Below are 27,874 nucleotides of genomic sequence, written 5' to 3'. Positions count from 1 at the left end.
CCCCTTTGCATTTACAATCACAAAACAGTGGGAGCAGCTCTTTATGGGGCAGAACTCTGGGGGTTCAAAAAACTGTATGTGCTTCTTGTGACCAAAAAAAACTTCCTGAGATCACTTTGTTCTCTCCCACAAAATACTCCCCTGCATCCGTTGGGATTAGATATGGGCCGATTTTCAATTGTACAAAAAGCACAGTTACACCCTCTGCTCTTTTGGCTACGTTTAAAAAACACCCCTGAGTTACACCCATATGCTGTTGATCTGGATGAGGTCTATGCGCTGGACCGTCATAAGAAAATTGGCTGGCTAATCAAGGTGAAGTCTCTGTTGTCCACTCTAGGGATGGAGGGTATATGGGACATTGATACTCCAGAATTTCTTCCTAGTAAAGCACAGATTAAAAAATACTATTGGGACTGGGTGGCGCAGTCCTCTATTTCCCATCCATCCTGGGGTCGCTTGACACTTGATTTTATGGAGTTTAAACTGGAAGGTGCCTTTGAGCAATATTTGGAGGCTATTACAAATTCTCAGGAATGGAAACTTTACATGCAATTTAGATTTGGTTCCCTTCCTGTGAACACTTTTACTGCCTCCTGGTGCCAGCCCTCTTCCACATCCCAGCTCTGTCCTGGCTGCTCTCTTGCAGCCGTGTCTATTAGCCACATTATTTTTGCATGTCCTAGGTACCACCATTTGAGAGCAAGGTGGATAGTCCCTGTTTCCTTCTTAGATACATTTGTAATGCCAGTAGGTCTGAGTCCAGTTATGATGGTTGCTGGGTCTAATAGTCTTGGGTAACCCACCACCCACTTCATGTGACTGAGAATACCTTTCCAGGAGATTTTCAACCTTGGACAAGCCTGCCAGACATGCAGCACAGCCCCTTCTTGCCCACATCCCCTCCAATACCAGCCATCCAGTTTTCTATATATTTGTTTTATCTTTAGTGTAATAATTTGCTACCTAATTATCCATTTATTGCCTATTCTGCACACTCTTGCACAAGAAAGAGATATTTGCCCATAGTATTTGCCATTAAAACACACACATAATCCTAAAATACATTGCCGCTTTTTCATGTACGCCCAATCGGATCTAGGTCCACGTCTGCAAGAACTGTGTAACTATTTGAAATAAGAATTATTGGCATCACGAAGGTAACAAAGTTTCTCCCAACCTGTTAAGTGTTTAGTTGCTGCCTCCGTGTTCTAGGGCCCAATTCCTCAACTGAAAGTAGCGCATACAATCAATTTCTCACAGGTTAAACTATTGCTTACCCTGGTAAATACACCAAGATATAGAGATGGTATGTGCTCAAGAGGTGATGCATATTATGAACACTGGTTGCGTCTGGAGTTTTCCACCATGTTTTTGACTAGCTCATAATCAGCTAGATTAAGCAGTGATCAGTTTGTTATATAAAAACAAAGATTTGACCATTCAGGTTAGAGATGCCTTGGCACCCGAGCTGTCCAGAAAGAAGTTGGAGTCCAGACTTCTGGTTGCTGCCCTTTTTGATCGAGGTTATGCACATGGAGCCAAAGCCGAGTTCAGCTGAGCTCCGCTGACAGTGAGCTCCCTCCTCCTTATACTGCTCATCCAGCTGAGTGTCTGGTAACACAGAGGCACACTGTGTTCAGGCATGCACTGCGACAGTTACAGCATTCTCCCCCTAGGCCAAACTTAGTTTATGTTCATGCTCTCAAAATCATAAGAGTTGGGTGTAAGAGTTAGGAAACATTTTTCTGAAAAACATGATGCTTGTTGTATTTGCATTAATAGTAACCCTGATAATAGCAATATGCTTTATATGACTTGTGGTCACAGTGCATGTACCAAGTAGCAGGTTATGGCAATAAATGTTTTTCAGACATACATCGTGTCATTAGTACAGATTCTTGAGTGTGACATTCTAAGCATAAAAGGTGGGTTTTCCAGTCACCACTGCGTCCCTGAGAACAAAGACTGTTTTCTCTACTAGAAAGCACTTCTTCCTCATGAAATAGGGCACAGTGTAGGTCTGCAGCAAGCCATATTTGCCTTCCCCATACATAGCACATTGAACTAAGTCCTTGTGGCATAGAGTATGGGGATCTTTACCAGTAGATTTAGGGTATGCTCCTGAGATACATAACACAACCTGGCCAAGAAACGAAATTCATGCCATGTATTGGACAGTATGGGCCTGGGCATGGCTAGTTTGGATGTGGGAGATAGATATGATATACTCACCATGGGTAAAGCAGATGCAAAATTTAGATTTTTCACAGCCTGCTGGGCAGAAATCTGGATTTTATTAAGGACACGGAGTCCAAGATTATGCAAATGCGCCAACATACTTAGCCATATCTGTAATAAAATCTTCCCCAAAGAGGAGTCCTTGAGAGGATGCTCCTCCTTCCTTATTTGCCAGTTCGATAAGTTTAGGGTCGATCTTAAGGAGAACGCCTTTTCTGTGTTCATTTGAAATGTCGGTATTGGCATTTCCGAGGAGGCGCGTTGGACCCAATCGCGCAGTTCCTTAGGGTCAATGGGGGTTCCATCGATATATGCACTTTCTGCTAGGTCAAAAATAATTGTTAGGGGTCCAACAGTGTCGAGGAGTCGGTCTTGGCAAGATTTAAGACTCTTATCTATCCCCTTTCTTGGGTCTTTGGCACCTTTGGCGATGAAGGCAACGACCTTACGGTCAAGTTCAGGTGTCATTGCAATTTTGTCCAGGAGAGATGGGCAGGGGCATTCAGACCTCAGTCTGGATCTCACCTCTTTGGGAATCTCCCTTCTAAGCCAAGAACTAATGTAGTTTGCCACGTGTTGGGAGGGTTGCCATTCTGGCGAAAGGGGATGTCTAATTAAGAGAGGGTCGAACATATAGTCTCCGAAGGGATCGGTAATACCCATTTTTGGGTCTGAGGCCTAATCTGCCTCTGCAATATTATCCACAAGTTAATCTCCCATCTCTTCTGAGTCTGTATCGAAGGTTGAGGAGCATGAAAGATCTATTTCTGCCACATCATCACTATCAATATGTATAGGTGCTTCTGGGCCTGATATATGCCCTATTGTGATGCCCGAGGCATCCATCTGGTCACCGTCTGAAAAGCGTGAGTGAGCTGCTTTAGTCGTTTTTTTGCTTTTTTTAACCACCTTTTTCTGCAAGTCGTGGTGCAGCTCTCTTCTTTGGGGTCTTAACGGCCCTTTCTTTTCTTTCTTTTGTGCCCATAGGATGTGTTGTAGTAGTAGTGGGCCATGCTTTTGATAGCATTTCAAATTTTTTATTTATTAGTTCATTGAAACAATTCATTGCCTTATCTATGGCCTTAGAGACCATAGACTCAAGTTTACTTTCAATATTAGACTCTGGATTGAGAGACATTGTTGGGAAAAATATAAATGTAAATGATCTGGTAAAATAGGTAGGTAATTTTATCTTGTTTCTTCTCTCTTTTTTTTTTGTTGTTAAAGAAGGGAATTAAGGTTGAGAGAAACCCCCTTTTTTTTTTTTTTTAAATAGGGTTGAGGAAAGGGTTAACCTTTTCGGTGCTCATGACGGAACGGTTCCGTCATGAGCGTCGGTTGAGCTGTGCTCATGACGGAACCGTTCCGTCATGACCACGCCCGCGCAAGAAACGGTCAGCGCTGAGCGGGAATCGGCGCCGCATGGAAGAGGTTAAACTTGCAATTGTAACCTAGGTCGCTAAGGAAAAATCGTGTCGACAGTTGCACTCGATCGATGCGTGTAGAAGTAACTGCCAAGTGTTGCTTCTGTGAAACGATGACAACCACGCACGTTTCTTACGTGCGTGGTTGTTTCTAACGAGCATTTCTCTAATTTTTCCCTCCTCGCGATGCGCGAGTGAAAGGCGGCATCGCGGTGGAGGAAAGGCACTACCGGCGTGTTGTAGGAGCCGGGCAAGCACCCACAATGGCACCGGGAAGAGAAGGCAAGACAGGGCTGGGGATGAAAGACGCGGGTATACGCAGGAAAAAGGGGGCCCGATTGTCAATCAAAGCGTTGCTAGGCAACGCTTAGCGTTCGCGTCGACATTTCAAAACGCTCATAAGGGGAAGCAAGAGAAAGGCTCATAATGCGAAATTAGTGCGGCAAGAAAATTAAAGGAAATCATAATGATAACAATTAATAAGGTTTTGAAACATTCATTGACACAGAAAGGTCACAAACATGGAGAGTTCATAAGAGAGATCCGATGAGAGAGAATAAACACATGATAGGGTCAATAGTACCCAGTCATGCGAGGCATGAAATGGTACAAGCATCAATTACATAAAGAATCAAAAAATTTCCGTAAATACATGAAAGTATTAGCGAATGAAATTAGGGTACTTATCTCTGTGAGCAGCAGCAACAAAGAAGGGAGATGACTGCATGTTCACAGACTTTATACTTTATTGGAATGTTACTGAAGTTCTATATTCTCTTCAATGTTACTGCTGAGCTGTGGCAATAAAGGAGAATTTGCATAATGTTGGCCTCCGTGTCGTGCCATAAAATCCCAAATTGCCCATTACAAGCAACACGCTCATGATAGAGAACCTACAATGTGCTGGGTACAGCTACAAATTTCATTATTGTGAAGTGTGAATAAACACTGCACACATTATCAAGCTTTTTTGTCTAATTTCATCGTTACTCACCTAGAAGTAGTTTTGTGTGATCTCAGTCCGTCTCTGGCGTCCAGCAGCTGCCCCAGCTCCTGATGCAGGTCTGGCAGGGGGAGCAGGGCGCTCATCATCCGATGTGTCTGTATCGGCCACATCAATTGTGGTGCCTTTTCTCATTGCCATGTTATGTAGCATTGCACAGCTTGCCACGATTTTACAGCAGGTCTCAGGGCTGTATTGCAGTGCGCCTCCACTTTTATGCAGGCACCTGAAGCGGCTCTTCAGGATTCCAAACGTACGCTCAATGACGCAGCGTGTAGATCTGTGTGCCCTGTTGTAGCTCCTCTCACTTGCATTTGCAGGATCCAGATATGGGGTCAGGATGAAGTCCCGCACTGCATAGGCACTGTCACCTACAGGGATAGATACAATAGGTAAGTCAATGTCCCCCCCCCTCAAGTGATGTAGTGGATGTATTGATGTGTGCCATGTATTTACCTAGCAGGTATCCCTCCCCAAACTCTCCAGCACTCAGACGTCTGTGTATTCCACTGTGTCTGAAGATGAAGGAGTCATGTGTACTGTATGGGTATTTGGGCACAATGTCAGTGATGATATACTTTGCGTTGCACACAATCTGTATATTGAGGGAATTATAGCATTTCCGATTTCTGTAGACATATTCAGTTGCTGATGGGGGTGTGATGGCCACATGGGTCCCATCGATGCAGCCAATGACGTGGGGGAAACGTGCAATCTGGTAGAAGTCCAGTTTTGTTTGCTGTAATGTCTGTTGGGTGGTGGGGAAGTATATGTGATGTGAGAGCCTCTGTAGCATTGCATCTAGAAAGGCATGGAAAAAGCACGAAAGTGCACTCTGTGACACCCCATCAACCTCCGCTATTACCCGTTGAAAACTCCCTGACGCCAGGAGGTGCAGGGAGCACAGGACCTGCACATTTGTGGGAATTGTTTGTGTCCTGCGTGTAGGGTGTTCCAAGTAGGGTTTCAGCTCCTCAATTGGGTCCATTATGGTCTGTGGGTGCAGTCTGTACTTGTCATAGATGTCCTCTTCAGTGTGCTGGAACAGAGTGATGCGCAGCCTGAATATACGTTCCTGTCTCATTCTCCTCTGTGCAAGAGCCCGAATACACAGCCTCCTGGCTATCACGAACAATGCTGCCATTGTGGTTGGGTCTGTTGCATTGTGGGGTGGTTTAAGTACCTTGCACCAGTTTACCACCTGCATGCAATTGGTGTTAATAGCGATTTCTTAACTTGCGAATTTCGTGAAATCGCAATTAGCGACTTTTTCATACATGTGTTAGCGAATTCTTATTTTGCGATATCCTTTTTGCGATTTTCACAATGTTAAGAAATCGCAATTTAAAAAATCGCAGGGAAAATCGCAAATTCCATGTTTCGCAGCCTAAAAAATCGCTAATTTTATCGATTTCTTAGTTTTCACTAGGAATGTGTGTCATACATATGAAATTGCGAAAAATCAGTCGCAAACGCTGTTTTTTGCGATTCGCAGCGTTTCCGAATAATTTTTGCTTTCATACATATGCCCCTAAGTGCTTTGGTGCACCCACTGCCCCGCTATCTGAAAATAATTGACTTGAGCACAAATTGAATACTCCTAATTTCTTTTCAGGAATCAGTCAGTGCGGCTTCTGAATAGAGCACCACTCGCCATAAGTCAGGAAGTGTAGGGGCAAATACAGCACATTTACCAAATTGCTTGCAGACAACCCCAGTGTCTTCAATGAGATGTTTTGGCCTGTCAGTAACTCCCGCCATCTCTCTTTCTTGGGGTGCCCCTCACCTGCCATTGTGACCCGATTGGCTACATTATTGGCACTGTAACCTTACCACCTCCTGCCTTGGTGCGCTTGTTTTGTTACCTGGCTGCAGTACCCTACCTGTGTAGGGGTCTGTTTTGAGGCACACCTCACACTGCATCATGATTCCAACTATCCCGCCTTACCCTATTTTCGTGCATGTAGGGGCAGTACTCCACTGCACTAAGTTCTTCCAGCCCAGATTCTCCTTGCTGCACATTACACATGATGTTGTTGCCAGATTATATGACCCATGAGGTTTTGTTGTGAAAACTGCAATGCCTCAACAACTTTCCTATGAAGGCTGAAAATCGGTGCCTCTGTAGTGTGCTAACACCATGACACCTACAGTTGTAAATTGATGGCTGTGTTTGATGTTTACTCTTGTTACCTGCAAGCTAACTGCAGTTAGTAAGGATCGGGCTTGTACATTGATGGCATTGTTTCCTGTTATACTAAAACCTCCCCTTGCAGTTATTTATTTTCTTCATGTTTGCTATGGACATGGAATGCAGAATCTATGACAAGTATTTGAGAGATCTTGTTTTGTAATATAAAAGGTTACTGATATCTTTGTGTACAGAAATTGATTTAAAATAGATTTACATTATAATTTAACGTTTCTCATTGTAAGTATACTTTGACTAGCCAGAGTTTGTAGTTCAACCTAAAACTTTGCTGCACCCACCTTTTTGTCTTTGTGAAACAGGATATTTTTAATTCACCTTTAGGTTGTGCGTATGCCTGCAGTCTCCCGTCAGTTTGTTTTATAACTGATTGATTAATTTCCTTTTAAGTGCATCGCCTTCTATGATATCGCGCCAAAAGCCCCGGTACACTTTCTGGTCGTTCCGAAGAAACCCATCAGCAGGCTGGCTGAGGCAACACCTGAAGACGAAGGCGTAAGTGGAAGGCATGAGCATGTGCATCTGTCTGTTTTTAGGTCTTGCTTTGGTCAGCGTAAGCTGTCTGGTTGCAAAAGATCCATTGTGGGCTTATGATAAACTTACAGTGGCTTTAGAGCCCACCCATTGCTTAACATTTGTTGACTTTATTGTCTTAATTTGCTTGCTTGTTATTCTTCAGTTTATCCCTTCCCTGGAGCATAGTTATTTTAGTATTTATTTGATTGAATGGCTTGTATCCTTTCTGTATCCTTCCTCTTCTCACATATGTGGAACTACTTTTTTCTTTTAACACTACATTAGAGTGCATGTGTTTTTTTTGCTCTCTCCAGTGTACTACTTCTTTCCTTTCTCTCTCATGTTTCTCCCCTGTTCCCCTGTTCCTGCAGTGCGTATTGTTCTCACCCTTGTATGCTTATTGCTCCTCTTCCCCCACCTGCCCTTATTTTTATTTTATTCCCCCTGTATTGCTTCCTCCCACCTACTCCTGCTTTGTTCCTGCACCTCTTGCAGGCATTTTATTTCCATACACTCCATTTAAATCAGATCTCATGCATTCCACTAGAGACAGAAAGATTCATCTAATTATCAGATAGAAAAATGTAAGACTATAATACTCCTGCGGCTGATCTGAGATGTGATTGACCATGCCTCAAGCCATTTTCCTGGAGGTTCGTGAATCAAAGAAGCTAGTGGCTGAAGGAGGTGATTGAACCAAAGTACCTTATAGCAAGCATTGAATACAGCAAGTTAGCCATGAATGGAGCAAGTGCCATTTTGCTTCAGACCTAAATAGAGGTTTATAACAGGATCAGTAAATGTTGAACTACTGAGTTTCATTGCGGGTCAGTGTGGCAGGTAATGGGTCCGACTTATGTGAGTTAATTGTTCTTTTCCTGTCGGAGGTTGTGGTGCAAAAGTGCAACCACTTGCCAGGCCCTAACCTTCCCTTTTTACTACATGTAAGCACACCTAAGGTAGCCCCAAGGTAGCCCCATGGGCAGGGTGCAGTGTATGTGAAAGGTAGGGCAAGTACTGGTGTATTTTACATGTCCTGATAGTGGAATATTGCTTATTTTGTTTTTCACTATTGCAAGGACTATCTCTCTCATAGGTTATCATTGGAGCTGCCTTGTAACATCTTACAAGTGTAACTTCCAATTGGGAACAGATAGTGATTTGGAGTTTGGGGTCACTGAACTCACTATTTAAAAGTACACCTTGTGGTGAAGTTGGTTTTTAAATTGCCGGTTTGAAAATACTAATTTTTGAAAGTAGGCATTTTCTTGCTTTACCATTCTGTGCCTCTGCCTGCCTATGGAATCCATGTCTGGGTTTGGTTGACAGTTGAACTATTTATGCATTCACTGTAGACACTCACACAAAGAATGCTGAGGCGTGCCCTGTATACCCTGATGGCCCATCACCAGGCTGATGGGCCTTCCTGAGCTAGAGTGATGGGACGATTTGTCACCGACACCTGAATAGGGTTGTACCTGTCCTCACACAAAGCTGTTTCCACTCCCCTGTAGTGTGTCTGGAGCCAGGTCAGGGAAAGGCAGGGTCTTCTGCACTACAAAGACCTTCCTTTGAAGCTTGGGTACTTCAAAGGCAGAAAAGGGTATAAGTATTGGGCCGCTGACGCTCTTGAATCAGACACTTCTGGACTAAAGGAAATTCTGCCAAGAAGAAGAGCTGGATGCTGTAGGAGGGACTGGCACTCTGCTAGTTGCTGTACTGTGATGGCCTGCTTCTTGCTGCTACTCTCTAGGGCAGTGAAAGGATTGGACTTTGCTTTCAGTATCCTGCTTCCATGGTTCTCCAGGGGCTTCTGTGTGCTTGCCTCCTGTTAAGAAGTTTTAGGGCATCAAAGTCTTCAGCTGTAGCCCCTGAACTCCTCTGTTGGAATTTATGAACTGCCAAGTGGTGCCAATTCCAGTCCTGGGCCCTTGGAGGTGACTTGGCTGCTAAAAACCAAGAAAATCCACGATCGACTCTCAGCGCCCGTTTTTCTGGTGGTGCACTGCCGTGCAGTTGAAACACCAACACATTTCCACTGTGCAGCTGAAGAAATGATGCCGTGCCTGCTGTACAGCTGAAAGATCACCACAACCCAAGTCCCGAGCACTGCTTCACTGACGTCTGTGGTGCACGCAGACTTTGGCGCAGGCCCCGCTGTACGGTTGAAGAAATCAATGCATCACCTGCTTTGCGGCTGTGAAATCGATGCAGCGCCTGTTCCACCGCATCAACACAGCTTGTCTGGATCTTCGACGCATCGTCCCTGGGCACCGAGTTCTTCATCGAGGTCGCCCCACAGTAAGGAACAGAGGCCGCATGTCCAGATATCGAAGCATCACCTCTCCTGACAGTAAGGAACCAACGCATCACCTCCCCTAAACTGCAGTAAGGAACCAACGCAATTCCTCCTATAGCGGTAAGGAACCAATGCATCACCTCCTGTGGGTGTAAGGAACCGACTCATCGCTTTGCTTTTCTGGCACCTGATTTTGACGCAGGTGCTTTGTGCTAAAAGTGACACATCCATAGATTTCTATGAACTTAACAGTTTCGAACCTTTTAAAAGTGATATCTCTCCTTATGTATGTTGGGTTTTTGTTGTTTTGGTCTTACTTGATTCTGATAAATATTGGTTATTGTTCTAAAATTGTGTGGTGTCCATTTGTAGTGTTTTCACTGTGTTACTGTGTGTGTTGGTACAAATGCTTTACACATTGACCCAGATATAAGCCTGACAGCTCGTGCCAAGCTACCAAGAGGGCGTATCTTAGTTGTGTGACTCCCTTACCCTGACTAGCATAAGGGTCCCTGGACAGGGTGCAAACCTCTGCCAACTAGAGACCTCTATTTATAACAGAACCCCACTGCTGATCCAGTTATTTCCACCTAAAGCATCATTCCTGGCCTACCTTATATGACTTGGGTACAGGAAACAGTTGTTACCTGCCAGATAGTTTCCCACCTGAAGACAAATAGCCTCTTGAGTATCTCTTTAACAGGTATGAGACCTCATTGGGACACAGAGACCACTCTATTAAATATCAGGGAGTACCTACTCCACTCCTTCAACCAAGTCCACTTCTGTGCATTAATACTGGTGGGCCTCTCTTCTACCTTCTACACTCTTGACGTTCCTATGCAAATAGGAAGATTGTTTTTGGCAGCCCACTTCAGAGGAACTACTTCCTCAAGGCTTGTGTTATTCTTACAGATCTGTTCCCATCAAGTCAAACCTTGGCCTTTCCTCTCAGGAACAGCCATCATAAAATGTGATGTTCTTCAGGGCTCTGTCATGTCATCAACACTATTCAGTGTTTCAATGCCCCCTTTTTTGTTGTTCTAGACTCCTACACGGTGGGATGTGGCATATACGACAAGGACACACAGTTTTACCTCAAGCTTGATGAACATGGCAAGCTCTAAAACATCTCTCATTGCTTCATACAAGTTCATCATCGGATGCAATATGACTGGCTTTGCCTCAATAGTGATACATCTTAAATCCTGCTCTATGTCCCTGTCAGCCCTACCTGTTCCCTTTATCTTGACCTGGAGAGTTGGACTTGTCCCTAAACCCAGTGGATAAAGCCCAGAACATAGAAGTAATGTTTGATGTTGTATCGTTTATCCCCCAATCACGGTCTCAAACTGCATCCCATCATCGAAGTTTACTAAAAGGTGTTCTATGTTTGTCCCGTTGTTCTCAGAAAATGTTAATTGAAGCAATTGTGATTTAAGACCAGGATTACTGCCACAGTTTATACACAAGCCTCCACAATGCTTCACTCTCAAAGTTTAAGAGAGTTAAAAACTGTGCATCCTTTCAGTTGTTATTTCTAAAACAACATGCCCACATTACTCTGGCCTTAAAAGTCCTACAATAGCTCCCAATAAAAGAAACAGCTATCTTCAAAACATCTGGTCTCATATATATGAAATACTTCACGATCAATAACTAAACTATCTGAAAAGACAGGTGGTGCTCAGGAGGACTTTAAAGCTTTGTCATCATTTGCAACATATTGATTGTGAGCATCCTCGTTATGCGCCACCCTGCTTGGTAGACTACAAGGCCATTTCTGTATTTACCCAAATGCCAAAGCACTTATGAAGCCACCAGAGAGTGGTTAGTATTGTTTTACAAAACTCCCAAATACAATAAATAAATGTTCTTGTACTTAACTTTTACTTTCGCAGTACTCGTGTCTTATAGAGGCAGATAAAAAAATCTAAAGACATCTACTCCAAACGGATGAACTCATGAACATATGCATACACATTCTCAAGCTTTACCCATGTTTTTTCGGTGCGTAACTGCAGTAAATCTTTTTAAGGTATTTTAAAATTTGAATTCACTCCATTTCTACCACTCCTGTTGAGAGGTAAACTTTCTTTGAGAAGCCTGAAGGACCACCTATTGTGTTGTGCGGTTCTAAAAAGTCCACTTCATGCACAAATAGAGCTTCTCCTGCTGAGCCCCCCATTGTATGACACTTGCTCAGTAATGAACATCTCTGCAGGCTCACATGTGTGCATCAGATCTGCACCTACTCTTCAGGAATGTATCATGATTTTGAACAACCATGATATTGTACATCAGGGAATCTTTCATTTTACCATATACCACGTCTTAATTGTAGTGTGTGCTTAGATGAACTTGTTGGCTTCAAGGTTTTCTTTTTAAATTACTTTATTATGTGAGTACTGGATGGGCATGGGCATTGAAATGTTGCATTACCCAAGGAGAGGGCTCTAATTGAGTGGGTTAACTCTGCTGAACAGCTAAATGTTACAGTGATTAATGTGTAAAAGTATGAGGGCTAGTGGCCAACGCTCTGCTCCGAAGCCCACGGCCAGTGTTTAAATGTCCGTGCCCAATACGAAGCCTGGGACCTCTTGATTCCACCTCGTCCCCCTTTAATCAACTGCCCGACATTCCTTGACCTTTTATCTCACTCTTGCAGGTTCTTACTTTCTCCATTTTTGAGGGGTTTTCCGTCTTTCTCTCCCACTGTCTTTCCCCTCTCTTGCACTTGGTAAATGTCTGATGCTGAAAATATAAGTGCCTGTCCTAAGGAATGAGGGCCGGTGGCCCGGCTCAAATTCAGCACTGCATGTAAGTGACGCCAACTACATTCTGTGTAAACATGCTTGTGTTCTGTCACTGTGCTTGTGCCTCTCTTAGTGTTGGTGCGATTGGCTGCATGTCCAGTTGTCTATATGCATTGATGCCTGTAGGTCTATGTGCATAAATACCTATATGCCATTTTTTTAAATTTGAGGGTGTCTAAGTATATCATGAATGTGGATGGTGTATTTATTTGCTGTTCTGTTTATTTACCAGTATGTGTGATCTATGTCAATGTGAATATGAATACCGAATGTCTGTGTGCGTGCACTGTCTTAAAGCCAAACCTATTGCTTTGTTAATGGTTGCTTAGTTTCAATAAGTTTATTCTGGTCTCATTTTATTATAACTCATCCTTTAACGATATTTAGTCTACCCTGTCAGTGAATTTTTGATATCGTCCTTCTGAAAAATATTATTTAGAAAACCAAATTAATAAGGGGCAGAAGCGAATTTTGAAGGGCATCTTCCCACTTTGGGCTTTGCTTGAAGAAAAAACAAACGATTACATAGATCGATGTTTGCCACTCTTACATCAAACTTCCTATGTTACAAGTTCATAGAAATAGTGTGGCATTATGCCTCATACCTGAATCCACCCTGACGCAACAGCTAAGAGGATATGTATGTTCAACAACTGATCCCTGCCATAGATTTCACATTCATCAGTTAATTGCCTTGCCACCAGTACCGTTTCCTTATGTTGACCTTTCCATCCTGAATTTGTACCATGTTCCTGTGTTCTTCATTGTTAGAAATTGGGTTTCTGGTTGGCAGAGGTATGCACCCTATCCAGGCAGGAACCACAACCCTAGTCAGGATAAGTCACAACACAGTCTAAATTATCCTGTGCTCACCATCTGGTAGCTAGGCACAGAGCAGTCATGCTTAACTAAAGGGGCAACGTATAAAGTATTTGTGCAACACTTCATATAGTAACACAGTGAAAACACAACAGAAAGACTTCAGTCCAGGTTAGAAAAACAAAGAGTAATTTTATAAATAAAACAAGACAAAAACAACAGAAATCCAACAAGTAGAATTTGAGAAAGGATTTTTAAAAGAATTTATGCAAAATAGTGCTTATAAGCAATTAGCGCTGAAATGGGTTATCTCATCGCGCTGGACCGGGGCAAATTCAAAAGTTCAGACAGACTGTATTAGCGCACGGACTGGATACAGACCCACTTGGGCCCACTGAATCAAAGTACCCTGATCAGGATACTTTGTCATTGATGAAGATGCAAAGTGCAGCCGGAGCGATTGTCTCCATACAACTGCGGCGATACGCCTGTTGCAAGTGCGAGGTGCTGGTTCGGAATGCGATGCATGGCTACTGCTCGCGCAGTAGGTGATTCATAGATTCCGAACGAGGATGCGCTGGTTCTGACTCATGCAAAGGTGAAGTTGCACCGGTTCCGATGAGGATGCATGGGTTCTGGATGTAGACGCACCTTAGGCCTCACTTCCAAGGGTCCAGGCCTGGGTAGCAGCACTTGGCAGGGCACACTCACAGCTTGTGGAGTCTAGATACAGATGGATGATGTCTTTGATATCCCTGAGACTTAGAACAGGAGGCAGGCCCTTGGAGTCTCTGTGGGTTCAAGTGATGCAGGTCCAGTCCTACTCGCCCCGGCAGGAGAACAGCAGGCAGCAGGACAGCACAGCAAGAGCACAGCAAGGCAGAAGTCCAGTAAAACAGCAGTCCAGCAAAGTGGCATTCCTTTCAGCAGAACAGCAGTTCTTCTTCCTGGCAGAGTAGTCACAGGTCCATAAGTGTACTGAAGTTAAGTGTCAGAGGTCCAGTACTTATACCCAGTTGTGCTTTTGAAGTGGGGAAGACTTCAAAGAAAGCTTTGAAGAGCACAGAGGTTCACCCTTCCTGCCCTTGCTCCAGACTCATTACAAGGGGGTATGCAGCCCTTTGTGTCTGGACATGACACAGCCTATTCAGGTCTAAGTGTGAGGCTTAGCCCAGCTCTTCCCTCCCATCTCCTAGGAAGGCCCATCAAGACACACCTTACCTCCCTTTGTGTGTGGCTGTCTAGAGGGAATACACAAAGCCCAACTGTCACCAAACCCAAACTGAACAGAGACAGGCTGCAGGCATCAAATGACTAAAGTGAGTAAATACCAATTTTCTAAAAGTGACATTTGCTAAACTGTAATTTAAATTCCAACTAACCCAATTTGTGATTTTAAATTGTGTGTCCAGTGACACCAAACATGAAAGGTCTGTCTCTTCACAATTGGGAATTACACTTAAATTAATCCCAATGTTATCCTATGGGAAAGATAGGCCTTACAGTAGTGAAAAATTAAATGAGGAGATTTTCACAAGGAAGATATGTAAAACTTAAAAGTACATGTCCTGCCTTTTGAATACATTACACCATGCCCTTGGGTCATACAGGGCCTACCTTAGGGGTGACTTCTATTAATAAAAAGGGAAGATTTAGGCCCGAAAAGAGGTTTATCTTTCCAGCATGATGTGACAGTGTAAAATTGCACTTACAGGCCCTGCAATGGCAGGCCTGAGCCATGGTTAGAGGGCTGCTTAGGTGGGTGGCATGATGAGTGCTACAGGCCCACTAGAAGCATTTAATTTACAGCCCCTGGGCACATGTAGTGCACTCTACTAGGGACTTATAAGTAAATTAAATATGCCAATTTGGGTTAAACCAATGTTCCCATGTTTAGGGGGAGAGCACAAGCACTTTAGCACTGATTATAAGTGATAAAGTGCACAGAGTCCTAAAGCCAGCAAAAACGAGGTCAGAAAAAAGGCAGGCAAAAAGATGGAGGAAGATCACCCTAAGGCTGTCAGGTCTAACATTCATTATTGCATAGTTGTCATTTTCAAAATAATAATTTTTTCAAAAACAAGGGAGGTGCTATACATAAAGATTACAAATCACACCTCTAAGAAAATGAAAGAAAAAATGTAGTGCACATAGCAAGAGGGGCAGCTAACGTAGTCAACAGTAGTCGTATCACCTCCAATTGTAGTGTTATGTGGCTAAGTATCCAAAGTTCCGCTCCATATCGCATCATTGCGACAACCTTGGCATACAGTATTTGGTCGCAGTAGACGTTGTCTGTGTATTGTACTTGATGCACAAGCACAATATTCCTTATTCCTCCGGTTTAGCCTTTGACACTGTTATCTTTATGGTATTCATCAAACTGCTTCCTTCCAGTGAGAGTACCTGGTTCTTTATTGTCACCTCTATGTAGGGGAGATTCTCAGATTAAGACAGTTTTGCTCCTTATCACTAGCCTCCAGGTTCAGTAAAACTGCACCAATGTATTGTTAGTTCTAGAGTTGTTAGAAAGCTCTTCATATTTTATGCTGGTTGAAGAGAGCTGGAACTATGAGGTAGCCCTGCTTCACTTTATTGTTCTTTTTGCTTTGAACTTTTAAATTATACAGTGTGACTAAAAGTGTTGAAGTTGAAGTTGAAGAGTTTTGTAAAGCGCTCTGTTACCAAGCGGTTTCCTGGCGCTGAAGAACAAAGACTATCTCGGGCAAGGCGGGAAGCAGCTACAACGGGTAAGCCATGTAGAATAAGTGAGTTTTGAGAGCTTTGCGAAAGTCCATATAGATAGAGGTAGATCTAATGGCAAAAGGGAGTGCGTTCCAAAACAGGGGGGCGAGAATTGAAAATCTTAAGCCGCCAAGTTTTTTCCTGCGATAGCGAGGAACGCTAAGAAGAAGCTGGGTAGGAGAGCGGAGGTGTCTGCCCGGGACATAGGCGCTGATCTTTGATCTAATGAAGTCAGGGGCTATACTAGCTAGTGACATAAAGATCAGGCATCCCATATTGAATAAGGAACGTTCCAGGATGGGAAGCCAATGAAGGGTCTTTAAGAGGGGGGTAGTGTGCTGAAATTTCAGAAGCCCGTAAATAAGACGGGCAGCCTGGTTTTGAATAAGCTGCAAGCGGCGACGTTCGTACGCAGGGATACCAACATACATGGCGTTGCCATAATCCAGACGGGATAAAATCATAGCTAGGATGATAAGTTTGAGGGCTTCCACTGAAAAAAAACGGGAAATTTTGCGAATGATTCTGAGGGATAGGAAGCAGGATGAGACCACAGAGCTAATCTGAGCGCGCATGGAAAGGTCTTGACAGATCTTAATACCCAGGGTTTTGACAGATGTGGAGGGAAGGGGAGGAGAGGAGGACCAAGAGTAGTGGGCTAAAAAGCGGGGGTCCAGGGGTTGGAAGGTCCACCAATGAGCACCAACTCCGTCTGGGTTAAGTTTGAGCTGGTTTAAATTCATCCAATTATGGATGAACGTCATAGTGGAACTGAACTTAAGAATAGAATCAGGAGTGGAAGAGAGATTGAAAATGAACTGAAGGTCATCGGCACAATTAAACACCGTGACCTCCATGTCCTGCAAAGCAATAATCAGAGGGTATATGTAGAGATTAAAGAGAAGAGGGGAAAGAGACGAGCCTTGCGGCACCCCGCACGAAACTGGGCAGATGGAAGCAGAGAAGCCCTGCAGTCTAACGGCCTGGGTGCGGTCCGTAAGAAAGGAGGTAAGCCAAGCCAGGGCTGAGCCCCGGACGCCGGCACCCTCAACACGGTGAAGAAGAGTAGAATGATCAACCGTGTCGAAGGCGGCAGACAGGTCGAGAAGGACCAGGGCCTGAGGAGAATTGATGTCAGCGCTCCTCCTAAGCTCATCCACCACGGAGAGGACAATGGACTCCGTAGAGTGAGCCGGGCGGAAGCCAGCCTGGTTGGCGGCAAGGAGATGGTTTTTTTCAATTAAAGTAGAAAGACAGGAAGTGAGATAGCTCTCCAAAATCTTGCTCAGAAAGGAGAGTAGGGAAATAGGTCTGAAGTTTGAAAGAAGGGTAGGATCAGCACCCACTTTTTTAAGGATGGGGATGACTATAGCCGCTTTAAAAAAATCAGGAACTATTCCCTGAGAAATAGAAGCATTGAGCAGAGTAATAGGAGGTTCCAGGCAGCTGGAAAAGATCTCCCTCAGAATATGGACTGGGCAGAGGTCAGAGGGAGAGCCTGACTTGACTCTCCGCAACAGAGTGAAAAAGGTCTCCTTGGAAATCAACAGAAAGTGATCAAAAGTGAAAGGGGTGGGCAGGAGAGAAGGCACAGAGAAGGAAGGAGGAGGTTGGGGAATGTGACGTTTAATCTTAGCGATCTTTTCAATGAAATAGTCATTGAGGTCATTACAAAGGGACTGAGAAGGGATAGGCTTGGAAGTAACTCTATCAGAGGCTGCAAGCTCGTGCACGATCATATAGATCTCTTTGGATTTGTTGGCCGCTAGATGGATTTTTCGGGAGAAATAATCTGACCTGGCCAAAAGTATGGCTTTTTTGTAGTCCCGCAGAAGAGCCAGGTAGTGGGTCTTCAAATCCGGACAATACTTATGTCTCCAGCGGCGCTCAGCCTGCCTGAGCGCAAGTTTCTGAATTTTAAGCTCTGTGGTGAACCATCTGTTGGCCTTGTGAGAGCGACAAGTTCTAACTCGTTTAAGAGGGGCAACTTGATCACAGGTAGTAAGTAGCCAGCGATGAAGAGTGGTCACCTGAGAGTTAAGGGAAGTATCAGCTAGATCAGGGAGAGAAGACGCCAAGGAGTGGCAAAGAGCAGGAAGATCCACATGATTCCAATTTCGGGCAAGAACATTTTTGGGAAGGGAAGGATTAGTAGTCACTCGCATGTCGAGGAGAAAAGAGATCAAAAAATGATCAGACCATACACACGGAGACACCAAGGGGGTGGAAATTGGCTGGTTAACGGGCCAGACTTGGTCCAAGATGTGGCCGTGTATGTGGGTAGAGGTAGAAATATGAGATAAAAAGTTCATACTGTGGAGGGTGTCGCTAAAATCTCTGGACATGGGGTCCTCGCGGGGATCACCTGGCCAGAAATTTAAATCTCCTAATAGGAGAACTGCGGAGTTGTTGACAACAAGGGTGGCCAGTAAGTCCTGTATGGCCGGAATAAAGTAAGGCATTGCTTGGGGGCGACGATAGAGAAGCACACAAGTAAGAGGAATCGCTAAGTTGATAGAGCGCACAACTAAACAGTCAACTGCAGCGATAGGGGGATGGAGAAGAAGTTAGAACTGAAGGTTGGAGCGGACTATCATCGCCACTCCACCACCGATCTTCCCCACCGGACGGTCAGCGCGAAGTACGTAATACGGGGTGGGAAGAGCTGCAAATACGTCTGGTAGGGAGTCAGGGGTAAACCAGGTTTCAGTCAAAAATAAAACATCAGGCTTAGCAGTATCTAGGAAATCAAAAAGTTCCACTTGGTGTTTAACCGCAGAATGGGTATTAAGGAGATAGGAAATGTCTACAGGGGGGGGGGTTGCACAGGGTTGGGGCGGCAGGTGCAAGTGTACAAGAGGCGGCGCTGATATTTGGGGTCTCAGCAAATGAATCGGCAGATTGGTGTGATCTGGCTGAAAAATCTCAAGGCAATTGAGATGAACCGCAAAAGGGTTACTGATAGGCCAAGCAGCCTGGAGGGCAAACAATTGTGCAGTAGAATATGTGAAAATTTTGGCATGATGAGGGTCCCCAGGTCCCGGCCTGTCGCGGACGGGCGCATACGGCCTTGCCTGTGGCGCGCCTTTGGCGAGCCGGCGGCGCGCCCGCTGCGCGTGTCCGCTGCGCGCGGCCGGGAGTGGGACATCCTTTTATGCTAATAAGAGTGGGTGTGGCCGAACGTGAGCAGCGTCACCCAGGGCTTCCCCGCGATGGTAGCGATCCTCCCCGTGGCCCGCTACGGCACCTGAAACAGCAGAGCAGGTAGGAACAGAGCGCACGAGGGAATAACAAACAAGGGGGTGAGTGCCCAAAGGATTAAAGTAAAATGCCAGTGAAGTTAAAAACAAAGTAGCGTTGCTCCCGGCTTTCCGCCTCAGGAGGTAAATCAGAGTCTGAATGCGCACGTTGCAGGGGCGCGGATTAAGTCAAATTCTAAAGTGGGCGTGGCCGAGCGTGAGCAGCGTCACCCAGGGCTTCCCCGCGATGGTAGCGATCCTCCCCGTGGCCCGCTACGGCACCTGAAACAGCAGAGCAGGTAGGAACAGAGCGCACGAGGGAATAACAAACAAGGGGGTGAGTGCCCAAAGGATTAAAGTAAAATGCCAGTGAAGTTAAAAACAAAGTAGCGTTGCTCCCGGCTTTCCGCCTCAGGAGGTAAATCAGAGTCTGAATGCGCACGTTGCAGGGGCGCGGATTAAGTCAAATTCTAAAGTGGGCGTGGCCGAGCGTGAGCAGCGTCACCCAGGGCTTCCCCGCGATGGTAGCGATACTCCCCCGTGGCCCGCTACGGCACCTGAAACAGCAGAGCAGGTAGGAACAGAGCGCACGAGGGAATAACAAACAAGGGGGTGAGTGCCCAAAGGATTAAAGTAAAATGCCAGTGAAGATAAAAACAAAGTAGCGTTGCTCCCGGCTTTCCGCCTCAGGAGGTAAATCAGAGTCTGAATGCGCGCGTTGCAGGGGCGTGGCTTAAGTCAAATTCGAAAGTGTTGCTAGTTAATCCTCTAAACTTCCATGCATAGCTTTTCTCCATTACATGTTGGCCAGACTATTCATTCTGGACCTGGCATGGGTCCAGGTTCTATCCTGTCTCATGATCGTATAGACTGATTGTGTAGATTTTTGTATGAATCATTACACAGTGTGCCTGCTTTTCTCCTGATGTTGCTCTTCACTTCTTGGGCGGTTCTTACATGGATTCCCAGCACCTCTCTTCATTCAAGATCATAGACCTGTCTCTGCTTCTGACCACCGGAAATTTCCTTTTACTTACTCTCTCTAGAAAAATATTTTAGCCTTAAAATGTTGCCTTGGATTTCAGTCCTTTTCTTTTGAGATCCATTGGTTCATTTCAGACACCATTTGTTATTACTAACCTGGCGCAAGTTCTTTTTTGCTTTAGTTCAACAGCCTTACTTCTGCCTTTTTTGTCTTTTGTGCCTCTTATATATGTGATCCTTGTCATAGACCCCACAATTATCAGTTACCTGGCTTGCCACCAGTGCCTTTTTCTTAGGTTTACCATGCCAGCCTGAAGTTGTAACCTGTTCCTATGTTCTTCATTGTTAGAAATGGGGTGTCTGGTTGGCAGAGGTATGCACCCTATCCAAGCAGCAACCACAACCCAAGTTAGGGTAAGTCACAACACACTCTAAAGTATTCTGTGCTCACCCTCTGGTAGCTTGGCACAGAGCAGTGAGGCTTGACTAAAGAGGCAATGTGTAAAGTTTTGTCCAACACTTTAAACAGTAACACAGTGAAAACACCACAAAAAGACTCCACACGAGGTTAGAAAAATAAAGAATTATTTTATGAATAAAAGAAGACTAAAACTACAAAAATCCAACAAGTAGAAGTCGAGATAGGAATTTTTAAAGAATAAATGTAAAATAGCGCTTAGAAGCAAAAAGATCTAAAATGGATTTTCTGGATGTGCTGGACTTTAGCAAAGTCAAAAGTTCAGGCAGACTACAATGGAGCGCAGGCCAGATACAGGGAACCACTTGGCCCGCTGAGCCAATGTACCTTGATTGATACAGGATGTGTCGTCATCGACAAAGAAGCAAGATGTAGCCAAAGTGATGCATCGGTGTAGAGCCATGCAGTGGATGAGATGCGTTGATTTTCTCCACATAACTGTGGCGATGCGTCTGTTACGAGTGCGAAGCACAGGTTCCAAATCAGATGTGCGGCTGCTGCTCCCACAGTAGGCGCTGCAGTGATTGCCAAGAGTGAGGCGCTTGTCTGTATCTGCTTTGTATTAAGCAGACGTTTAGCCCTTCTTGTATGAATTTGTGCCCTCGGAGGTTTCTTTTTTGCCAACCTGACTTTTGTAATCATCCTGCATCTGAATAATCACTTCTAGGTAAGAAAGAGAATTGTGATTATTTTACGATCTCAGCATTATGTCCTTGACTTGAAACTGGTCCCAAGTGTTCAGTGGAATATAAATATAGTCAGTTACTGACATGAATTGACTTTGGCCATTCTGAAAATTGGAATTTACTGGTTATTGTTTAGCTAGGTGTTTATATATCTGGCTACTGCTCGTGTAACCACATCTAAAATTATTTTTCTCTGTGACTTCACTATCTGGTTTCATAGCACTTGGTGTGAGATGACCTTAGACTGACATTTTCTAATTTTGAATTTGAACAAATGATGTTACCCCCCAAACATCGAAGGGGCATTCTCTAGACTGGATCCTAACCCATGGCTATTGATATTGGTTACATAAAAACAAGTGTACTGGTTAAATAACAGTATGTTATTTCCTATGGTGAAGGACAAACCCAAGAAAAGCCAGCTTGATGAAATGCAAAAAACAGTGTTTAGAAATGGTGAAATCCTGACTTAGAATAATCTAAAGAAGGTTGTCAGGAAATTGCTAACTGATGATTTCAATCAAATTGTCGAGTGGTATAATTTAGCTCCATCCTCAAATCTTGAGAATATCTACTAAGTAACTCCAGTGCCTGGTTGTGGTTAGTACTCAGGAGTAAAGGGAGGAGAGTGATTGAAAGATGGCTCATAGGAGGCTGGTAAACAATATTACAAAGATATTAAGTAAGCTTAAAGACTATTTGTTTGACACGATTGATAATACAGCTAATTCTACAAAGGAACAAATTGAAGAGTGAGAGAGATTACATCCTACTTAATTTTATCAAAGTGATCATCAATTTCTGAGCTAAAGATAAGAGTGTGACAATGAAGGTGCAATTGTTGCATCAGATGTCAGAACATTTGCTTTTGCAAAGATATGCTCGACGATACATAGTCCCTAATTTATGCTGTTGGAAATGGCCCTTTCTACAGGGTCGCCCCAATCATTTTGCGTTCCTCCTCCCCTTTTTGTTGAGTTTCTTTTTTTTTTGGCTTTATGATTCTGGGCAGTTTAACACTGCTAACTAGAGCTGAAGTGCATTTGCTCTGTACTCAGAACATGGTAACATTGGCTTATCCACAATTGTCATATTTAATTTACTTTTAAGTCCCTAGTAAAGTGCACTATATGTGCCCAGGGCTTGTAAATTAAATGCTATTAGTGGCCCTGCAGCACTGATTGTGCCACCTACTTCGGTAGCCTTTAAACGTGACTCTGGCCTGCCACTGCAGAGCCTATGTGTGTAGTTAACTGCCATTTTGACCTGGCAAGTTAACTGTCTTGCCAAGCCAAAACCTACCCTTTATTACAAATAGGTGACCCCTAAGGTAAACCCTAGGCAGCCCTATCGGCAAGGTGCAGTGTATTTAAAAGGTAGGATATGTACTTTTGAGTTTTACTCATCCTGGTAGTGAAAAAGTACTACATTTGTGTTTCACTACTGCTAGGCCCATCTCTCCCATAGGTTAACATTGGCATTGTCTTTAACATCCTTTAAGTGTAATTTCCAAGTGGGAGCAGATAGAAATTTGGAGTTTGGTATCTCTGGACTTCCAATTTAAAATCACAACTTATAGTGAAGTCTGACTTTATATTGTATGCCTGAAAATGCCACTTTTAGAAAGTTCCAAGCCATTGGAGTGTCCAGAGGGAATGAAAATCATAGCCTCCTTAGGAGAATCAGATGGACAGACGAGACGGGCGTGAAGCTTCAAAACTGGCTGGATCTAAAACAGGATGAGATCCCAGCAATGTCGTCTTCACCGATAAAAAACTGGGAGACCACTGTTGAAGAGATACAAGCGAGTTTGGGCCATCCCCAGCCACAACGCTCAAGGTCCAAAAAGCAACCAACAGCTGGAAGCATCCGCCCAACTAAGGATATACGCGACAGCAAATGCCTCTTGCGTAAGGCACTTGCAATAAAGAAAAGGGGGGGCACACAAACGGATGGGACCTCGATCGCATCATTGAGGGCAGCCCTAAGAAAGAAATGGTGGGAACACAAAAAAGCCCACACAGAGAGGGAATGGATCAAAGTGTTCTCCCTCCCTGCTTAAACAGAAGAATTCAGCAGGATTACGGAGACACATAAACTGGCTAAGTAGCAGAGGAGTTCAAAGAGAAAACGGAGTGGCAGAGCAAGACTGGCTGGTCCACGTAAAGCATATTCAATTGCCAATGTAAACACAGGCAACACAGAAGAGTCTAACTGCGGGGTGGACCATTTCCACCAACCCAGCGCGATGATTGATGAAACAACCTCTAGCCCCCAAAACCCACCTGAGGGTCAGGGAGTCCAGGCAGAGATGCGTTGCAAACCGTCAGCCGAAATAAACCCTCAAATGGTCATCAAGATACTTAAGAACAGGAAGAACGATGGGGCCCCTGGGCTAAACGGGATACCCGCACCGGTTTTTAAAAATGCCCCTGATCTCTGGACAACCGTCCTCATTCCTCTTTATAATCATGCTCTAATGACAGCAAAAAACCCTGATTCTTGGAGGGGCTCCATACTAGTCCCAATTTTTAAAAAAGGGGATCGAATAAAGCCATCAAACTATAGGCTCATTGCTCTGCTTGATCTTGAAGCCAAGGCTTATGCCCACCTCATATTGAAGGACCTGGAGACCTGGGCTGAAGAAAAAAGCATCATTCCCTACTACCATACCGGCTTCAGACCACAGTCATTGACAATGGACAACATACTGGCGTTAGCGCACCTAGCAACTGAAGCAGCAAAAAAGAAAAATGCACCACTCTTTTGCTGCTTCATTGACTACAGCACAGCCTTCGACAAATTGGTACGAAATAGGTTATGGCGGAAATTAGAAAATTGGGGCATTCCGCCATACCTACTAAAGGCAATCAGATCACTATACGAAGGCACCTGTGTGCGGGTCAAAACCAGCTCCGGCATAGTGTACCCCAAAATAATAATGGGCTGAAACAAGGATGTGTATTGGCCCCCATCCTTTTTAACCTGTATATGGCGGATTTGGGGGAAAGCCCTGACCAGCCTAGTAGCACCGAGATTAGGCAACATGAGGCTGCCGGTGCTTCAATATGCCGATTACACTGCTATAATGGACCACACGAGGGTGAGCCTACAGAGAGCCCTAAACGCACTGAACCAATTCAATAAAGATAACAATCTTATAGTCAACCAGGGGAAAACAAAGGTCATCATTTTCAGGAACTACCACCTGAAAAAGAAAGCGCAGTGGCTAATGGGAGATCTGCAAATCAGCACAGTGGCAGCATACAACTATCTAGAGGTTTGGCTCACAGAACGGGCCAAGACAAATATTCACATGAAACAGCAGTCTTCTAAGGCCAATAAGGTGACATTCTTGTTAAAGCAATTGTGCTTACACCTGATAAGCACCACTGCCGGCCCAATACTAACTGACCTAAAGGCAAAATAGCTGCCAGCCATTAGTTATGGCCACCAGGCTTTTACGGGGTCGCAGGATGCCTTACTTATCGCAACCCAAGCCAAAGCATATAAATCAGTTTTCTCTATCCAAAGGTTGGCAAGGACGTCAAGGTTAAGAATGGAGTTAGGCCTTGTAAGGCCAGACCGGATGTGCCAATGGGCGGGTCATAAAACTATACTTAAGGATTATAAGGGCCCCAACAAATTCCTTAAGAAATCAACTGAGAGTCATCTTTGAGGGGCCAAGCTCAGTGGAAACTCAAGGTGGAAACCTCTTTCCACCTTGGTCCCCAGCTTGTTGGCCAGATAATCTTGCCCCCCCCCACCCCTGTGGATAAAGCTAAAAACATTGGGGTTATCATAGACGAAAAACTTAGCATTAAAGCTCAAGTCTCCAAGGTTGTGTCCTCTTCGTTCTTCACGATTATGACTATAAGAAAAATTCTTCCTTTTATTCCAAAATCCTCCAGAAAGTTGGTTGTAACTTCCTTAGTCGTGTCCAAACTTGACTACTGTAATGGACTATACATCAATGTGCAATCTACCCTCCTCAGAAAGTTACAGGCAGTACAAAATGCTGCTGCAAGGGTGATTCTAGACATACCTAAATATCAGTCTGTCAGATCAGCAATGTGAGACCTTCACTGGCTGCCAGTCGGTCAGCGGATAAAGTTTAAGGCACTCTGCATTGCCCATAAGGCACTGCACAAAGAAGGGTCACAATTTCTAGAGGACCTTTTTAGATTGTATTCCCCAAATAGACCTTTGCGTTCAGCTAATGCCAATCTGAGGCCGGTGGTCAGGATTAAAAAGATGAATGGGGGGGGGGGGAGGCGTTTCAGCTACTATACCATCAAGGAATGGAACTCCCTTCCACTATATCTCAGTAACATTCCCTCCCTTCTTGAGTTCAGAAAACAACTGAATACCTGGCTATTTTAGCAGCAGTAGCCCTTAGCACAGTATGTACCACTGGAAGCGCCAAGACACCTGAGGGTATTCATGCGCTGTATAAATGTAATTAATATAACATAACGTATGGCACACGAGTCTCTGCAAAGGGCTCAAGACTTTAAAGATCGAGGAAAAGAGCATACCACTGACGGAAATTCCACTAAATGCCTGGAAAAAAGCCATAGACAGACAAGTCTGCGAAACCTCATTTGATCTGGATCTTAAATCTCTCCATTCCAGTCCCCGCCTAGCCCCGCTATACAGTTCCCACATGGTAGGCAAGGCACAACCCTACCTAGCCGAGGCCTTGACACCACAAGTCCGAACCAAAATTCTCTCCATGAGACTATGCACACTAGGAATCACCGACTTTAACCCTGCATGGGTTCGCAAGGGGGAAATCACAAATTGCAGACTGTGCTCCTACAGGAGGGAATCCTGGTTACATCTCCTGTGCTGCTGCCCCACCCTTAGGAACGATCACCATGACTTCTTCGCCCAGTTTGTATCACCAAGGGAACCAAGATATGTACAGAAGCATCAGCCTTGTGCTTTTCTAAAACAACCACGATGGCCTTGGCGAGACTGGGGAAATTTACTTATCTGATCAGAATGGCACTAAAAGCTGCAAACGAAAACAATCAAACCAGGATGTCCAGCTTGGTATAACAAGGGGGATGAAGCAGTCACCCCCTAACAAGTGCAGAGCCCTGACCATACTCACCCGTCCTACAGAGGCCGTACCATATAAATGGCTCCAAATGGAAGGGCCAAGGAGAATGACCCACAGATTGCAGACCCACAGACTGCCGAAGTAGAAAAACACCAAGGTTTACGCAAGTGTCTTAGAAACTTCGTGCAAGGACTCATGACAATGACCACCGTGCTGGCAGTTCGAGCGGGAGCCGCGGGAAGGGGATATAGTACATGAACAAAAGTTTTAATCTGTGGTTTCTACATTTTTACTGTGACCATTCTTTTATCTGCTCGTTCTTATGTTTTTTTACTGTAATGATTTTAATTAATTGTACAGTCAATAAAAAAATCAAATCAAATCACTTTTAGAAAGGTGGCATTTTCTGACTTTAAACATTCTGTGCCTCTGCCTGTCTCTGAATATACATCTGGGTTGGATGACAGCTGGGATTTGTGCATCTACTCTAGACAGTCACACAAAGGGAGAAGTGGTGTGGCATTTGCTTCCTTATGACCTGTCACAAGACTAACACTTGCACCTGAATAGGGCTGTGCCTGTTACCACACAAAGAGCTGTATACCCCCACCCTGTACTGAGTGGAGCCAGGAAAGGCAGGGACCTTGTGATCTTCAAATTACTCTGGTGTCTCCCCCACTTTCAAGGCACATCAGGGTATAAGTACTGGACTCCTGACATCACCAAATAAGCACTCTGCTGGAACCGAGGACATTCTACCTGGAAGAAGAGCTGCTGTGCTGTAGGAGGGACTGCCACTTTGCTACCTGTATTGCTGTCTTGGCCTGCTGATTGCTGTGCTACAGGAAGGACTACCATGTTGCCACTCGCTCTGCTGTGTTGGCATGTTTCTTTGTACCTGGGAGTGAGGGGAACTGGATCTTCTCTCTACATTTTTGAACCCAAGATTCTCAAGGGCTTGCTGGCTTGCCTCCCGTTTTCTGAAGTCTCGGATAATGAAGACTTCTTGCAACTCTGCTGGTGCTGTTGGACTCTGCCATCTGTGAGTTCAACCCTTGTCTGAGGTGCCCCCTCCAGTCCAGGGCCTCAGAAGTGGGTTCTGCAGCTGTTTTTCTGCAAAAACCAATGCATTGACCCGACTGCGTGAGAAAAAGGGAGGCATCGGTCCTTGACGCCGACGCATTGGCGAATCGATGACGATGCAGGTCCCGACTGCGAAGCTTGACAACGACGCAGCACCTAATCTTCAACATCGTCTGCAAGGCTCATCTCCGATGCATTTACCCGACTTCTGGGAAAATTCAAACGTCGGAGCATTCCTCCATACAAGGTACTTATCTAGCAGGC

At 44.6% G+C, this 27,874-nt stretch overlaps 1 protein-coding gene across 1 annotated transcript in view; it reads left to right on the top strand.

Annotated features, from left to right (window-relative positions):
- The window catches only part of LOC146865868 (adenosine 5'-monophosphoramidase HINT1-like), an 88,114-nt gene that overhangs the window by 12,123 nt on the left and 48,117 nt on the right, over positions 1–27,874 (top strand). Inside the window, exon 2 of the mRNA XM_085640778.1 lies at positions 7,268–7,372. Coding sequence (XP_085496904.1) covers positions 7,268–7,372 — 105 coding nt within the window. The remainder of the gene's footprint in view (positions 1–7,267; positions 7,373–27,874) is intronic.

This window comes from Triturus cristatus, chromosome 2_1, assembly GCF_964204655.1.
Source record: "Triturus cristatus chromosome 2_1, aTriCri1.1, whole genome shotgun sequence".
Lineage (NCBI taxonomy): Eukaryota > Metazoa > Chordata > Amphibia > Caudata > Salamandridae > Triturus > Triturus cristatus.
This window is presented reverse-complemented; position numbering and strand designations above follow the sequence as displayed.